Genomic DNA, 17,273 nt, shown 5'->3' on the forward strand with positions numbered 1-17,273 from the left:
ACAGTTTGCATTTATAAATTTCAGCAAGATCTTTTTTACCAGTTTTACTACTGCAGAATTTCCCTTTAAACTCAGGTGCAGAAATCTGCTTCTGGTTGCCTCAGGCAATTTAAATTACTTAGCATGAACTTGTGTTTTTGGAGAAATATCAATTAATCTGTTACCTTAAATAACTATATTTTCCATGCTGCTCTTTTGCTCAAACGTATTAGCTGTGGTAAATTCATGAGGCAGAAATGCTGATAAAATCCTTCTTTTCCAAATGGAAGAAATGCCTGAACTTTTAAAGTGAGTGATCAAAGTGAAATGTTCTAGGTTGGCTAACAATTAAAAACTCTGTGCCTAAGGTTAACAGATAAGGTTTTTCATAGTTTTTCAATGTAGAAATAGAATACGACTTACTGGTTTTTAAACCTGCTATTCAGATTGGAGTTTCTTTAAAAGGATCCTGGAAAGAGAGTTGCATTTCACAGAGTCTATCAGATATACATCCAAATCAGATTTAGTTGCTGCCATGTTTCCAAATAGTTATGTGATTTAATCCAACTTTAAATTCGAAGATGGAGTAGCTTTTAAAGATTGCCCTACTTTAGGTATACAGGAAAAAATAATATCCTTGTTTGGTTCTTCATTATTTATGCCAGAAGTTGTCATGATCCTGGAGAGTAATCTGGTGAGGATTTTATTTAAGGGGATAAAATAGATTTTCACTTTAACTGGGGGCAGTAAGCTTGACAGTTAAAGTGGTAGTTTTACAAATTTGAGTGTAGTTAGGTAATTTCTTTGGAATGGAAAATAAATGTCTGTGTTCATTATTCTATTCCAAGTGAACTAAAACTTGGTTTTAGAAAATTATATATTACAGTCACTTAAACATAACTTTCATATTAAAGTCTGGCTCGCTTACAGAGTTCTCTGCTTGGTAGAGTTGAGTGTCTCCTAGACATGATGGTAGATTTTTCTTTGTGCACACAAATACTCAGGGGCTGGGCAGATGGGACAGTGTTCCCTTTGCAGCTTGGTGCAGAGCCTGGGCCAAGTGAGCAGCTCAGTATCCCAGTCCATCACCGATCCTTGTTGTGGTCCAGGGCCTGAATGGGAGGTGGCAATGTTGGAGAAAGTGCAGAGAAGAGACAGGAAGGAAGGAATGTAAGGGAAGCATGATGGAATAGGAGATGTGGCTAAAGAGGTTCTTTTAGTAAAAAGGTTTTTAGGGGAGTGTCAGGAAGCTTTTTTGTCACTGCAGTTGGAATGGCAATTATTTTGGTTTTTTAGATTTCTAGTAATTGATCTCAAAGCTCTGTTTGTATTTTTTTCCCCTGAAATTGGGTGAATTGGGGTGCATGGAAGTGCTTCCAAAACACACAGGAGTGATTCTTCAGCAGAAAAAGCATAAGGACAGGTGGAACTGAAGTGGTTGACTAAAGGTTCCAGTGTCTGTGGTGACTGTTGTTCAAATGGGAAGGATGAGAAATGTGGTCCTGTTCAGCTGCCAGTGCTCTAATGCTGAGCTAAAGCTCTTTCCTGTATCTTATGGTGGTGTCTGTGTATATCCAGCAAAGTAAACTTGTTTCAATCCCTTCTGTGTTTAAGAATTCAATAGTTCTGAAAAAGCGTAGGAAGAAGATGAGCTGTGTTGGATAGGAGGTTTCAATATCTTCACCTGACCAGTTCTTTTGAGGCTCACATGGCAGTGTTGACCTTGTTTAGCAAATTTGGCATACTAAGTAACAAAAAGTGTGGCTGTTCTGCTGACCAACTCAGTCTGGAAGGTACAGAGGTTGTTTTATTTCCACTCCTTCAAACTCTTAGTTTATCACAGCGTGTCCTCCTTTTGCTACTTTTCTTGCTTGGGTTTGTAGCCTTTTTAGGGCCAGTTGACCTTGTCTTGGCTGCTCAGGCAGCCCTGTTGGATTATCAGTTCCCAGGCTCCTTGGCATTGAAAGGTTTTGATCAGAGGCATTGGAAACTGTAGTGCAGAGAAACCACAGCTGTCAGGGTGGCAATGCTGAATGTCAGGCAGGCTGGCTTACTTGTTTTCTTGGCCCCAGAAACTCCTGATACATTTCTGTTACACAAGATTGCTGGTTGCATGTGCAAGAACTGTTTTGGCTAACATTTAGTCTCTTTTATAATGTAACCTAAGTTGCTCTGGATCCCTTGCTTTGCAGAGCTGGGAAAGAAACAAGAGGAATCAGTCGCACACAAGTGATTTAAGCTGTTAAATTCTATGCTTTGCCTGTGTTAAAATTATTTAGCAAATAGTAAATATAAAAAAAAATGCTCAAAAAGATCTAACAGCCCCTTTCCCCATATTGGTTGCAGTGTATGTTGGTGCAGTCTGCTATGAATAGTTAACTGTTCACTGTTAAACATTGCAGAATGATGCCAGGTTAAAAATAGTGGTAGCTGTCTTATTAACTTTAATATATTACTCAGCCCTGTGTGTGGCCAGCATTTTGTCAGCACAGCAAATCCTCTAATGGATTGACATAATTTATGAGTAAAAGGAAAGTTATTCAAATGTGGAAGTTGCATGTATATTGTGAGGCTGATTTGCCTATCAAATTCTTACAGAAATTCTTCAAGTCTTGCAATTCCCTGGGCAGATGAGATCAGCAGGATGCAGTATTTGCCTGGAATGCTCTGTAGCTTACTTCAGGGATGTTGCTGTTAGGAGAAGATGTCTACTTGCAGTGATTGGTCCTTTTTTTATGTACTGTCACTTGAAAGCATGTTCTAGTCAAAAAAGAATTTTTGCAATGAAAACATCACAATCAAAGAGTTCAGTGAATTTATTTAATGATCATGGCCAATAGGATATGAGCCAAAGAGCAGATTTATCAGTGGTGTGTGGTTTAACAATAAAGAGGGGATTTGTCAGTTTATGACAATTTGGTAGAATGTGTTCAGTAGATGTAATTTGGTAACTGTTTCACATTTTTAACACCATCATCAGTTTTAAAACCATCAGTGCCTTCTGGTTAGAAAGTCATGTCAGCCATTTGGGTGCTCACATGAACCCAGTATAGAATTTGCACAAACAGAAAGCTGCCAAAGAGTACTGACTGTAAGTGTGCCCCAGCTTCTGGCTGTTACAGAGGAAAAGTGTATTAAAACTTACAAAAATGGCTGAACAGAGAAGGATGGGAAGAAAGGCAAAATTTAGTTCTTCATGGAATCCCAGGAGAGGAGGGAAAAGGCAGAGTGGCAGAGGAGGTTGGAGAGAAAGTAGAGCCTTCCTCAAGCATGATTATTGAGCTTTTTATATTTAGATGTCTCTGCAGTGAATTTTGCAGAACTGCATTTATTCAGATATATATAACCTTTGATATTTACTGTGTTAAAAAGTCTGTCAATTAAGGGCCATTTTGTGGCTCTCAAAATAGTGCAGGGATAATGTTGCTGTGTTGCTACTGTCTGCTTTTAGGCAGGGAAGCATCATAGGGTAATTCAGGCTAGCAAGGAGCTCAGGAGGTCTCCAGCCTCCTCCTCAAAGCAATATCATCCTGAGGTCAGAATGGATTTCTCAGGACTTTGTCCAGCTGAATCCTGAAAACATCCAGGGATGGAAACTGCATGTTCTTTCTGGGCAGCCTGTACTTCTGTTCACGTCCCTAGGTGAAAAGCTGTTTTCCTTACACTCAGTGCGAGCTGTCCATGTTTCAGCTCATGCCTGTCCTCTCTCATCCTCTATCCATGCTCCACAGGGAGGAGCCTGGCTTGGTCTTCAGTAGCTTGTCCTGGGCAGTCATTGTGCTGAAGTCTGTCTTTCTCCATGCTGAATGAGCCTGGTTCCCTCAGCCTCTCCTCATGGGGAAATGCTCTGACCCCTGACTGTTGTGGTGCCTCTTTCCTGAACTTACTCCAGTTTGTCTTGCTCTGGGGCAGCCAGTTCTGAGCACAGGGTCTGTGTGCTCTGACCAGTGCTGAGAAGGTGGTGAGACCTCCCCTGGGCCTGGCCCTGTTTGTGCAGGCCAGGAGCTGCTCCCAGCCTGCTGCCAGGGCACACGGGGCTCATTGGAGCTCGCTGCCCACCAGGATGCCCATGTCCTTTCCTGCAGAGCTGCTGCCCAGCTGGCCACTGCTCACTTTGTGCTGTTGCAAGGGATTTTTCCTTCCCAGCTGTGAGAGTTTGCATTTGTCTTTCTGGAGTTTCCTAAGGTCCCTGTTGAAACAATCTTTAGCTTGTCCAGGGTCTTCTGAAAGGCAGTTCATCCCCCTGAGTGTGACCCATTGGTTCACCCCAGTTTGGTACAAGAAATGTCCTTTTAGAGCAGTACCAAAAGTTCCTATTCTATATTTTTAACCTTGATGGTAGCCTTAATTATTCCAGAATGGGAGCATAGAACCAGTATGTTTCAAGGTGCTAGATTTAATAAAAGTTGGTTTTCCTACAAAAATATGTGCCTACATGAATAATTTACTAAATAAGGGATGTCACACAGCACTGCTGTTACTAATGCATTTAAAAATTAAAAAGTAATTCCTGGGTGCATTTCAGGCATCCTAGGAACTTAATCCACCTGGGACAAGCCCTAAGCAAGCAGTTGCTGTTTTAATGAATGACAGTTTTAGAGTCTGGCTTTCTTCAGGCTCTTGCTGCCACCTACAGTCAGCTCAGCTGGGAGTTCAGGGCTCGAATTCCTTGGGCTCTGCCGTTTGGAACCTATGTGTGTTACAAACGCTGTTCCTTTCCTAATTGTTTGGAACTCTGCTCTGGCAAGAGCTTCCTGGCCCAGGATTTGGGAAGACAGTGGACATAGACAAAGCCCAGGATGTAATGCTGGTGAAACAAGTTGTGATATATGCTGTGCAGTCTCAATACAGAAATGTCTTTAAAATATTTTGTTAACCTTTCAGAAAGTCGGTATTTTAATTAACGAAAATACAGGACTGGTGGATTGAAAGTCAGACTGTGAGAAAATGAACAACAGTGACATGAGAAACTTGTTTTTTCCCTTGGATTCTCTTACTACATAAGCCTTCCATTTCCTGGATGTTTGGATAGTATTCAATTATTTTCCTCTATTTCAAAGCTTCTTTTTTTAGTAATTTATGGAGTGCTTCTGTGGGCTCATTAATTACATATCTATTGCTCAGCGTTGCCTGGGTTCAGTGAAACTGCTGCCATCATCAGAATTCTCTGACTGGAATGGGCTGTATTACCCTGCTTTTTATATAGAAAGCTCTGGTGAGCTGGCAATGTCTGAAACTCTCTTCTCTAGTCTCTCCTTTCCAGCCCCTTACAAATTTCCAGACAGACAGCTTTGCTGATTTGGAGCACTTGAAAACTCATCTCATTTAAAAGCAGAGGCTCATAAAACTCTGGGTTTTTTTAATGGAAGTTACTAATGCATGACAGGTTTTATGTGGCAGTCTGATTTAGCATGTTAATTACTAAATGATTAGATTAAAAACCCTTAAGGACAATACCAAATGCCTTAGATGACTTTTGTAAGATCCTTTATGGAGACTGGAAACTTGAGGAGCTTTATTTTATTGAGCATAAATGTGGTAAATAAGTAATGTGGTCAGTTGGATCGTTATTGAAAAGAAATTTTTTGGATTCAACCAATATATAAGGCTAATAAATATCTTCAACTTCTTTTACAGGGTGACCTGAAAACTTACATCTGCAATGAGCAGGAGCACATTAGGGGAGAGTCTCAGATAATGCTGCTGCAGAGAATGGCATGTGAGATTGCCGCCGGCATCGCTGTGATGCACAAACACAACTTTGTGCACAGGTAGGCTCCAGGGAAATGCCAGTCAGTCAAGATGCACGCTGAAATTCAGCCGGGTGTTTTCACGAAAATCCAGGGGTATTGAAGACTGTGTTTGCACAAACGTGTGAAATAGCCTGGGGCATGAAGGTGTGATGCTAATGAAGGTGCTAATTGAGCTGCAGTGCCTGGTGTTCAGCTCCACCTGCCTGAAAGCTAATCAGCTGCTCTTTGGGTTTGCAGCCCAAAGAACACAACCTGGTGCCAAGCCAGCCCACATGTAGTTGTTTGATTAATTCTTGGCCAAGTCAAATTAATTTCCTTTATTCTGGAGGGAGGGAGGGATGTTAAAATTCAGTTACCGTGAATCTTATGTGCTGTGAATTTTTATTAGATTGTAGAAATTTAGAACTTCTTTGGTAATGTTGCCTGTATTACTAAAAATGGGGAAAAAACCTCCTTTCTAATGCAGTAAGGAGGAAGCTGAGTTCAGAGGGAAAATCTGACTGGGTATCCTCTCACTGATGTTGTTCATGTAACCTTTAAATCTTCACTAAAGGAGGTAGTCAGATTTCAAAGTAATCATTCTAGGAGAAGAATCTTGTTTCCATCAGGGGAAATGCTAGATTTATTTTTAATTAATATAATTCTTTTTAATTAAAGTTGATGTAGTGAATACTGAAAGAATGGCAGTAGTTGCAAAAGGCTTGGAAATTCATTCATGACACAAGTTGCCCCAAAAAAATACAAAAAAAAATTTTTTTTGCTTTAGATGTAAAGATATTAAGGAACTGGAAGTTATTAACCTCTAAGATGACTAAAATATTAAAGAGTAATTGTTCTCCAAATGTGGCTTTCATGATGAAACCTTGGGTACCATGAGACAGTTTACTTTGTCAGTCTGTTCTCTGCTGTAGGACCAGCATTTGCATCACCCTTTCAGCAAGTCAGGAGCTTGTGTTGGAGCTTATCAGTGCTGCTTAGGAAAGGCAGAGATCTTGTTTTCAAGGAGAAATGAACTTTCAAAGCTAAGTCTTAAAAGGTGCAGGTTTAAAACAGCAGCAAAACCCTGAAAAAACCCCAAAGCCTGGACTCAGCTGGTGGCTGATGAACAGAACTCTTCTTTTAACCTATTAAACAATTTCAAATGACTTGAAGGTAATACCAGTTGTACCTGTCTAACAGAGGGATCAGTTTCTTGTCTTGCAGCAGCATGGCTCTGTAGGTATTCAATTTAACAGTACATTTTTAGTGAAGTACAGATAAACTTGGTAAATAATTAATCTGTGGATCTGCAAGATTCTCATTATAATGTTTACTTCTAGCAACACTATCCTGATGCTGTCAGAGTAAGTGGTAAAGCTCCAGCATCAGTGATTTTGTTGTTAGTGGTAAATTCAAGCAGCCAACAATTTTTCTCTTCCAGGATATTTATTTAAATAGTATTAAACAATTTGGCAAGCTCTGGGACATACTTGAAGGTTATAGATGTGTTTCTGACCTGTGTAGTTCAATGACTCTGGGAAGGAAAACATCATCATCTGTCTTTGTAGCAGACAAGCTGTGGCTTTCAGACCATTTGTACTTCAGAGACTTTTTTAAGCCAACAGAAGCAAAGGCAGAAATCTTCCAGGGCACTTAATTGGCTAGTCCCCTGTGTGAAACTGAAAAGTGAAATATTTGAGCAATTAGTCTGCTGAGCTCTTTGCTGTCACAGACACAGTTCCAGCTTCATTAAACTTGCATAAATTTCTGAGTTTGCATGATGGGTTTCTTAAAACTGCCTCTTTGTATTATTACAGCAGCAGTGCTGTTTCATGAGTATTTGTGGTCTGGTTTATGGTAGAAACTGGAAGCAAATTCTGTGTCTATCCAAGAGCTTTGTGATTTGTTTATTGGAGGACTTCTATGAAATACATTATTTTTTCTGTTGGTCTTTTTCAAAGACTGTAATTCTGGCTCGTGTGTAATGTATGGGTTTGTTACTTAAGGATCTTAACTGTAGATGTAAGATATTACTGGTTGCTCAGTATGATATTGTAATTATTATTTAATCTGAATTGCTGATAGATTTTGCTTATGACAGTTAAAATGCAAGCCACGCAGTGATAGGTGTGAAGAGGGGTGACATCACTGTAGCATGTGAACAGCCCACGTAATCTCCAGGAGAGGATTGTGAGCAGAGTGAAATAACTGCATGTAAATGCTGTGTGTAGTTTGAATGCTTAAGAGTCTACAGCACTGTTCCAGAGACGTGACTGCAGCTTGAACTTTTTTATACGGGACAGCGTAATAGTCCAGGGGTTTTGTATGAAAGCCTTAAATGTGATTGCCTTGTCACTGTGTTTAGTTTCTTTGGATTCCAGAATGCAGAGTCTGCTTGGCTTTGTGGCTCTAAACTGATTCTCCTTTGAAGTAGTGGGAGTGCCCAAGGGAAATCACAGCCTTCTGGCCATGAAAGAAATCTTGTCCAATACGTCCTCTCTAAGGAGAAACCCTATCAGTGTTTGTTTTTTCTGGAAGTGATGAGTGTTTGTGTAGAACTGTGGTGGCCACAGTATTCCAGTGTGATACGGAATCAATTGTTGGCATGTGTAGGTTCTAAAACTTAATGAAAATGTAAGCAACAAAAAAACTGTCTTAAAGTTTGGTTTAGATCACAGTTGCATTTTAGAAATTACTCTCCCCAGTTCCTGTGCTTGGGTTTGCACTGCATGAGTTGGTTTTCCGAGTGCAGGGACTGGTTTAATTTCCTCAGAAGAGGATCAGGAAGGGAGCTCCAGAGCACACCTTTCTTGCACCCAGCTTGCCTCAGCCTTTAGCAGGATTTAGGTCTATGGGATCAGGCTATAGCTCATGCACGGAGGATTGCTGAACTGTATCTGCAGTGGATGCTGAGTCCTCAGCCCTGTTTTGTGTTACTGATCTGCTCCTGTTACCTGCAACTGTAACCTGTAACTCTGCATAAGTCCTTGACTTCTAGATTATAAATTCGAAAAAAATAGTTTTTTTGGTTTTTCATTTGATACTTCAAACTGTGACCTGACTGTTCTAAAAATTGAAACTCCTGTTAACCCATTAGAATTTTCATTGAAGACCTCCTGGTTTGTCTCACTGTTTGTTTGTTTGCATTTGCAGTGACTTGGCCTTACGGAATTGCTTCCTTACATCGGATTTAAATGTCAAAGTAGGAGATTATGGTATAGGATTCAGTAGGTATAAGGTGAGTTAATCTTGTCATGGACCACTTTTTTAAAGGATTCGGGGGCCAAGGTTACAGCAGGCATGCTTGAAAGTTGTGAACTGATTGTCCTTTATTTGAATAATGACCTTTCAAAGTATTGCTGGCAAATAACTGTAGTGAATTAATGTACCAGAGTAGGTACCTCTCTAGAGATGAGTAGAGTTTTGCTTCTGGACTCTTCTGCTAAATCTACCTTTTTTTGGTCCTATTTACAGTGGTCCTACAATATGAACAAACTAATTTTAATGTGTTTTAAGACACGTTTGAAAGAAAAGTTCAAATTTCTTAATTAAAGTATTCAAAATATTAAAGTATATCAATGACATGAAAAATTAAGGACATTATTTAAAACATTTTGTAAATACCAAACCTTCAACAAGAAATTAGTATTCAATGATTTTCCTCCATAGCATTTTTCTCTGCTACATGGGGAACCAGGATTATTTTTTTTAATTAGAATTTTTTTACATAGGCACCACAGAAAAACGTATTAAGGAAAGGACTGTCACTGTCTGGGAGTTGATCCAATATATGTTCAGCCTTTTAATGTTTTTTTCCCTTCATTTTGATCAATAATTTAGGAAGATTATATTGAGACAGATGAGAAGAAACTTGTTCCTCTACGATGGACTGCACCTGAGTTAGTAACAAGTTTTCAAGACAGACTGTTATCAGCAGAGCAAAATAAATACAGTAACATATGGTATGTAGAAGGCTTTAAGACATTTCAATGAGAGATTTGTGAATGTATTTCAAATGTTACATGAGGAAGTAAATAATATTTAAATTAGCCTGATGCATCAGATGTACAGTAGGCTAATCACTGTAAAGCTGAAACTGTATCCTGCTTTGCAAAGATGCTTAGAAATCTGTTGAGAGAAAGTTGGAGCAAGCAAAAATGTTTAGCAGAATAAGTGTTTATATTAATAAGCATAAACATTTGTATATTAATATCTATTTTATATTAATTAATAAACATCCTTTTATAATTCTATTGATTAATTTATATTAATTAATAACCATTTTATATTAATAAAAATACCTTCAGATGTTTATGAAGGAAATAAATGGTAAATGATTTTTCCAAGAATAAGCAGCTCTGAGTGACATAAAAAGATGATCCCACTAGAGCCCAATGAAGTGAAATTGGTAGAACCGTGGCATTTTAATTAAAATGCTGTGTTCTTGCTGCAGCATTTGAGAGCAGCAATTAACTGATGGTTTCTGCTGCCAAAGAGCTGATAGACAATGGCTGGTGAACTCTTGAGGATGAACATTTTTGAAATAGCCAAGTTCCACTTCAGTTCTCAAGCCCCAAGAAATTTGGATAATGGAAATTGTGGATTAGGCTAACATTTCTGAAAACACTGTAGTTAATTCCTGCTTTATATTTGAAGGATATTAAATAGTAAACTAGAGTTTGTTTGGTGTTTTAAAAGTAGGGTTGCAGAAAGCAAGTAGAAAGAATATATATAGAAAATGATATATAATATAGAAATTATACATAGAAATTATACATAGAAATTATACATAGAAATTATAGAAAAAAGAAATATAGGTATAAAAAAGGTATATAGAAAAAAGGTATATAGAAATTATGTAAAAACTAATTTGCTTGCATCCTCCAAGGAGGCTTCCTCAGCTCATACTGTTCATCTGGACTGCAAGCAGCCAGGGCCTTAAGGTTTCCAACTTATACTTCAGTGCCTCTTATGCAGAGTGCTTTGAACAGGTTTGAACTAGATGATTCCAGACACCCCTTCCAATCTAAATTATTCTACGTGCAGAGTCAGTTACTTTGCATTTTGAGCACAGAAAGATTCCCTGAAGATTAGCATTGACTGTACTCAGTGAAAATGTGATTAGTGTTGGATACAGTACAGATGCAGCACTAAGCAGAGGCAGCTTTTGACCACTGCAGCTTGACAATAAAGAATTCTATGAACTCTGAAAGAAAGATGAGTTTTCTAGCAGTTTGACCTATAACTGCAATTTCTCATGAAAGCCTTTTCTCTCCTTTTGGACTAATTATAAGGTTTTTAAAATCTCATTTCTATATACCATAGTAAAAAAAATATAACAATATTTTTTATTTTTACATTGTTGAAAAGATAATGTTTCATTACATGTGGGGCATTTCCATGATCAAATTATTTGAGACCTTCTGTGTTTTGTTGTCTTCATTGTTGTTGCCTTCAAGCAACTTTATTCTTCAGGCTTTTAGCATTCTGTCAAAATGAATTAAGTTCTGAAGTTATTCTGGAGACAATGGGGAATAGTATTTATTTCTTCTTGCCAGTTATGCTTTGCATATCCTTTCTGAGAAAAGCCACTCTAAAATAGTTCTGAGAGTGCCCAGTCATGTGCTGCTCTTTTGCAGGTCCCTGGGTGTGACGCTGTGGGAGCTGTTTGAGAATGGTGCTCGGCCTTACTCAGACTTCTCTGACAGGGAAGTCCTAACCCATGTCATCAAGGAGAAGCAGGTTAAACCCTTCAAGCCACGTCTGGAGCAGCCATACTCTGATAGATGGTAAACTTTAGGTGTTTCTACTTATTCATAAAGCTGCTGAAGTTTCTGAAATGACTCAGTTCTCTTAACACATTGAAAATGCTACATGGAAACTCAGCAATCAAATCCTAGATAAAGGGAGTAAAAGGACTTGCTGGAGGTGGAAGTTCCTGCCAGTGATACTGGTACTCTGAGGCATGTTAGGTATCTGAATTCTGTAAATTCCTTTTCAGTGTGAAACCTATTGAAAATGTTTTTATTTGTGTAGGTATGAAGTTCTGCAGTTCTGTTGGCTGCCTCCAGAAAAGAGACCGACGGCAGAAGAAGTGCACAGACTTTTAACTTACCTCCGCATGCAAAGCCAAAGGGACTCAGAGATTGATTTTGAGCAACAGTGGAATGCTCTGAAACCAAACACCTCAAATAGAGAAGCAAGTAATTCTGCATTCCCAATCTTGGATCACTTCACAGGAGATAGACTTGGCCACGAGCTGGAGGAGGTTCTGACTGTAACTGAAACAAGCCATGGTCTGAGCTTTGAATACATCTGGGAGGCAGCTAAACACGATCACTTTGACGAATGTGGTCATGTGAATCCTGATGAAGCCATGAACTACACAAGTATTTTCTATCCAGTGGAGGTTTTTGAGAGGTCACTTTCAGAGCAAGGACCAGGAGCACAGGATGGAAGTGGTCAAGAGGCGTCACTTGCTGTCCCTGGGGTGTTACCTGTGTTTGATGCACACAAACTTTCTGTTGGAAATGACTACTATATCCAGTTAGAGGAAAAAGGAAGTGGCTGCAGCATGAATTTTGATAACCAATCAGTTGTATTAACCACAGAAGTTGATCATCAAGAAGCTGTACAAGAAAAAAGTTCTCATTTCACGGTTCTCAGGGATCTTGATGTTGAAGAATCTAGTACCGATGGGGACTTCTTCCATTACAATACAGATCCTAAAGAGGAGTTTTTGACTGCTGCCAATAGTCCAGAAAGTCCTTTCCAGAGTATATTTAATGACATTGATAGAGCAGAAGAATTGACAAATAGAAAAATACTTGGGTTTGCTGAAACAAATGATTCGCCTGTTTTGAACTCAAACACAGATGCTAGAAAGGCAGTAGGCTGTTCTGAGAAGGAGCATTCTAATCATGCTTCTGAAAATGAAACTGTTTCCTTATGTGAAAATATCTCTAACCAGTCAGAGCTGGTAACTTTAGAAGAACTTTCTGATAACTTCTTATTTCTTCAAGAGAAAAACTTATTAACAGGGTTATTGCCTAAAAAAAACAGCAATGATTTTGGGCAGTACTCAGAAGATGTTCTAAAAAGTATATTAGAAACCTCAAAAAGAAACTCTGTAGAGCCTGAGCCTGTGCTGGCTGAAAATGCACAGGTCTTTTCGTTAATACACGAAAGTCTTAGAACAGTGAAAGATGAAAATTTTAACCCAGTGACAATGAACAAAGATCCCAGTTTGCAGTCTCAGACTCCTGTAGAGATGCAGGCATCCTCTAGTCCACCCACAGCGCATAATTCATCTGATAACTGTGCAAATCTTCCTATTTTGAAGGATGAGGGGAAATTTCTAAATGTAGAAGTGAATGAAGTCATGTCCTGTAACACCGATGTTCTCTGTCAAGAAGAGCTATCTTATAATGCCAGAAATAATAATGTTGGAAGCAGTCCATATTACAGTGTTGCCATTGAAACAGATGAGTGTGATGCGCAGATGAAACAGGGAATGCTTTTCAAGTCTGATGAAACAACATTTAACAAAGAAAAATGTAGTGATCAGGAAGATAGGAAAAGAAACTTGCAAGATAGTTCTCCCATATTTAAAAAAAATGAATGTTTATTGGAGGAAATACAAGAAACATCAAATCATTTTGAGAACTGTAAGGATGTTCCAGAAGAGGTGACTTCAATTTCTGTTGTTGCTTCAGATTGTACCAGTCAGGATAGTCTTTTGGAAGACAGCCCATCTCCTATACAAACGGTAGAACAAACCTTAGAGACACCTGATTCTTTGGATTCTTTAGATGTAAATGAGGTTTTAGAATCTTTACAGGCTCAAAGTCCTCAGAAACTTTTGCCACCAGATAAACCTGCTGACAGTGGCTATGAAACAGAAAACCTGGAATCTCCAGAATGGACTTCCCATGTCCCTGTTGAGGACACTTCCAATGTGGAAACTGCTCTGTGTGTGAATGAGAGCAGTGTCAGTGCTTTGCCTTCTAATCCAGTCATCATTGTGTCAGAAGCTGCAGCTTGTTTGGATGCAGTGAACAGCAATTTTGAAATAACCCCGGTGGTTTTTCTGAGTGGAAATCAAAACTCTTACAGAGACTCAGCCTATTTTTCTGATAATGATTCTGAGCCAGATAAAAAACCAGAAGAGTCTGTAAATCTGTCCAGAGAGACTGTGTGTGTTATTTCCTCCAACAGAGGAGAGGATCACACGGAAGAGGTTTGTGGTTTTGAAGAGAGACAGCAATCGTGTGATGTGAGGAATTACCAGGGTGATGATAATCAAAACTCAAAACTGGAACTAAACCACAATTTAGAGATCCAAGAGATGGATGAAAGGATGCAGGGGTGTCCTGATGAGTGGGCTGAGGCAACTCTGACTTCCCTGGAAATAGTGATGGAAGGTAACCTGAGGGATGAAATAAAACTATCTGAGACTTCCCATAAAAGTGTCTCTTGTGTTGGCACTAACACTTCAGAGCTCCTTTCACACAGAGACTTAAAGCCTGTGCACAACATGGCTTTAGATCTGAGTAACAGTGAGAAGTCCTTCTATCACATGGAAGGACAAAAGCTGAAAGAGCCAGACATCGAAGGAAAGTACCTCGGCAAACTCAGCGTGTCTGGAATGCTCGATTTAGAAGACGGCGATGATGCAGATGAGGAAGATGAAAACAGTGATTCTGAGGATGACATGAGGACTTTTCATATGCATAGTCTGAGTTCTGACAGTGAAGATGAAATTGTTCATCAAGTACCTGAGATAGTTACTGAAAAAGATGATGGAAAGCATTTGAGAAGCTTGTTGAAACTTCCAAAACCTCTTAATGAAAGGCAGCCTGAACTTTGGAAAGATGAGAAAAAGGCTGTGACATTCTTTGATGATGTGACAGTCTATTTGTTTGATCAGGTACCCTTCTTTTTAATTACTAAGTAAAATTTTTGTTGGCCTGCCTATTTTTTTTTTTTGTTTAAACAAGTAGCAGTTGAATAAATTGCTTAATATTTGGGAAAACGGTATTACAAAAGCACCTTTCTTGTTTTGGCAGGGTTACAGCTTGTTCATGATGTGGGTTATTTTTTCTTTATATATTAAGGCTATGTAAGAATTTATGTATGTAAAATAATATTTATATATAAGGAAAAAAAAGACTTTATGACTGGGGTAGGTCTTTATGACTTGGGTAGGTCCAGTTTTGTGCTGCTGCTAGAATAGCTGCACTAATCTGAATTGAAGGAGGATTTTTGCTTTGGTTTCCAGATCATCAGTCTCCTTTGTTGTTGGACCCTTGACTGCACGTGCTGAATGAACATGCTTTTAGTGATGTTTTTCTGCTGTTTATAAGATGTATTTAATTTGAATATGTGAGACAGCATTGCTATGGACAAGATTTAATTATTTGATTTTGACAGAATATTGTTTTAACTTTATAGAAGCAGCTTATCTGTTTAATGAGTTTGAAGTCTTTAAGATGTTTTATAAAAGAAAGGAAGAAAGCAAAAAAGCCAATAATTAAACAAAAAAACTCTCAAAATTCAAACTGAAGCCTAACTCTGAATCTTATGTTAGTTAGCACTAAGGTAAATTTATCTAAGATCATTATCAAAGATGAGAAGAGTATTTAGATGGTAATCCTAATTTTTATTAATCCTGTGGGATTCATGTTCAGTGACACAGTGATCTGCTTATAAAATTCAAGGTTACTTTTGTTTCCCTATCAGCTTTATCAATTTTTAACTCGTGTAACTGGATACAGAGGGGGTTGTATTTTAGCATTATGGCAACTAAACTAGTCCAGTGAGTTTAAAAGAGCAGTCATATTGTCAGGCTTTGGAAATGTTGCTTATGATGACGCACCTAAATATTATAGTTAACTGTGTTTTGGAATAGAAAACAGAGGTGATTTATTTGTGTTTAGGCAGCCTGTAGAATAGTAATCCTTTTGTCAGAGGGGAAGGAAAAAATCAGCTGTGTTTTAACTGCTCTTAGTTGTTGAACTCTTTACTTTTTATTACAATAACTGATAAAATGTTGGCTGCTTCCAATACCGGCTGTACAAAGTCTGGCTCTTTATCCTGAACATGATTAGGGGATTTAAAAAAAATAAAATGTTGGGATAAGGCTTTATTAAAGAGGGGAAAAAACCCTACCCTTGTTAAGCTGATATGGGAACTGTTTTCAGTTGGAAGGTATTTGTTCCTACAAATATGAAACCATTTTATATAGTAAATAATATTTAAATAGTCGTTTCCTGTGTGCATTTTAGCATAGGTTTGATGGAGCTTTCTTTAGAAGTGCTTGCATGTGCTAATCTGTAACTCAAAGTCTTGTTGTGTTGTTGTAACAGTTTACAGACCTTTTAATACCACATTTGACTTGATGGCAGGATGGGGGAGTGTATTTGTGGGTGCTGGCATCTGAAGGCATGGAGACATTGTGTGTAAAAAGAGTTTAATAAGTGACTTTGTTTGCCTTAGGAAACACCAACGAAGGAGCTGGGAAGCCGTGGGATAGACGTGAACGGGGAAGGTGCTGGCAGCTCTCCTGTTCCATCTTCCAGTCCTGGTTACTTAAACAGATTTGCAAATTCAGAAAGCTCAACAGATGAAGAAGGTACATGAATATATTTATACACAGCAGGGGCCAAGACTGTTTTATACAGAACCTTTTATGAGAAGTCATTAAACTATATGTGATCTGTAAATTCACTGGACCATGTTGGCTTCAGTCTTGCATCCTAAGCACACGCTGCAGCTGGGCTCAGATTCCCTTGTTCCTGAGGAGCTAAGCTGGGATGTGATACTGGTTGTTTATATATTGATGTGTCCAGGGTTGCCTGAGAGGCAGCCAAACTGGGTGACAAATCTTTGTGACTCCCTGGGTTGGAACCCTAGGGATGCAGGTTTTGTTTGGGGTTAATATAATCTTCCAGTCTACTTGTACAACTCTGGGTGACCTTACATGACATGACTGTAATGCTGCTTTTTTTTTCTTTCTTCCTTTTTTTTTTCCCTTCCCCTCCCCAAGGTGGAGGCTTTGAGTGGGATGATGACTTCTCTTCTCCAGAGCCATCCTTTCTATCCAAGGCAGCTAATAGTCTCATTGGTTCTAAACCACCCCTTCAGCCATCAAAGTACTTCTCCCCACCTCCACCGTCCCGGACTCTTGATCAGAACTGGTCACATTCATCCCCTTATTCCAGATTCTCCATCTCTCCTGCAAACATAGCAAGCTTTTCTCTTACACATCTTACAGATTCAGATATAGAGCAAGGAGGTAAGTGCTTTAGTTATAGTAATTACTTTAAAGATACAAATTAAAATCGTTATGTAAAGATAAAGGAACAGACACAACAAGTCTTGTTCTATTTAAATACCAAAGTACATTTTTAACACTATGAAAGTTTGTCTGGTCTTGTGTTTCAGTTAAGACATAGTTTTCCATGGAGATTGGGATTATTTGCATCAAGTTTGTACAAAATTGTGGTCTCAGTTTGTGTGTTAAAAACCCTAGTGCTGTGTTTGGATAAATGAACCCTCTGC

At 38.7% G+C, this 17,273-nt stretch overlaps 1 protein-coding gene across 2 annotated transcripts in view; it reads left to right on the forward strand.

The window, feature by feature from the left end:
- Positions 1 to 17,273, forward strand: part of LMTK2 (lemur tyrosine kinase 2) — a 42,600-nt gene that overhangs the window by 20,036 nt on the left and 5,291 nt on the right. For both annotated transcript variants that reach the window (XR_005258604.1, XM_038150854.1), the window contains exons 7-13: positions 5,617 to 5,750; positions 8,865 to 8,949; positions 9,552 to 9,673; positions 11,351 to 11,500; positions 11,748 to 14,640; positions 16,209 to 16,344; positions 16,759 to 17,007. Coding sequence is in view for 1 of the 2 variants with exons in the window: in XM_038150854.1 (XP_038006782.1) it covers positions 5,617 to 5,750; positions 8,865 to 8,949; positions 9,552 to 9,673; positions 11,351 to 11,500; positions 11,748 to 14,640; positions 16,209 to 16,344; positions 16,759 to 17,007 (3,769 nt within the window). In the remaining variant the exon portion in view is untranslated. The remainder of the gene's footprint in view (positions 1 to 5,616; positions 5,751 to 8,864; positions 8,950 to 9,551; positions 9,674 to 11,350; positions 11,501 to 11,747; positions 14,641 to 16,208; positions 16,345 to 16,758; positions 17,008 to 17,273) is intronic.

This window comes from Motacilla alba, chromosome 14 (genome assembly GCF_015832195.1).
Source record: "Motacilla alba alba isolate MOTALB_02 chromosome 14, Motacilla_alba_V1.0_pri, whole genome shotgun sequence".
Lineage (NCBI taxonomy): Eukaryota > Metazoa > Chordata > Aves > Passeriformes > Motacillidae > Motacilla > Motacilla alba.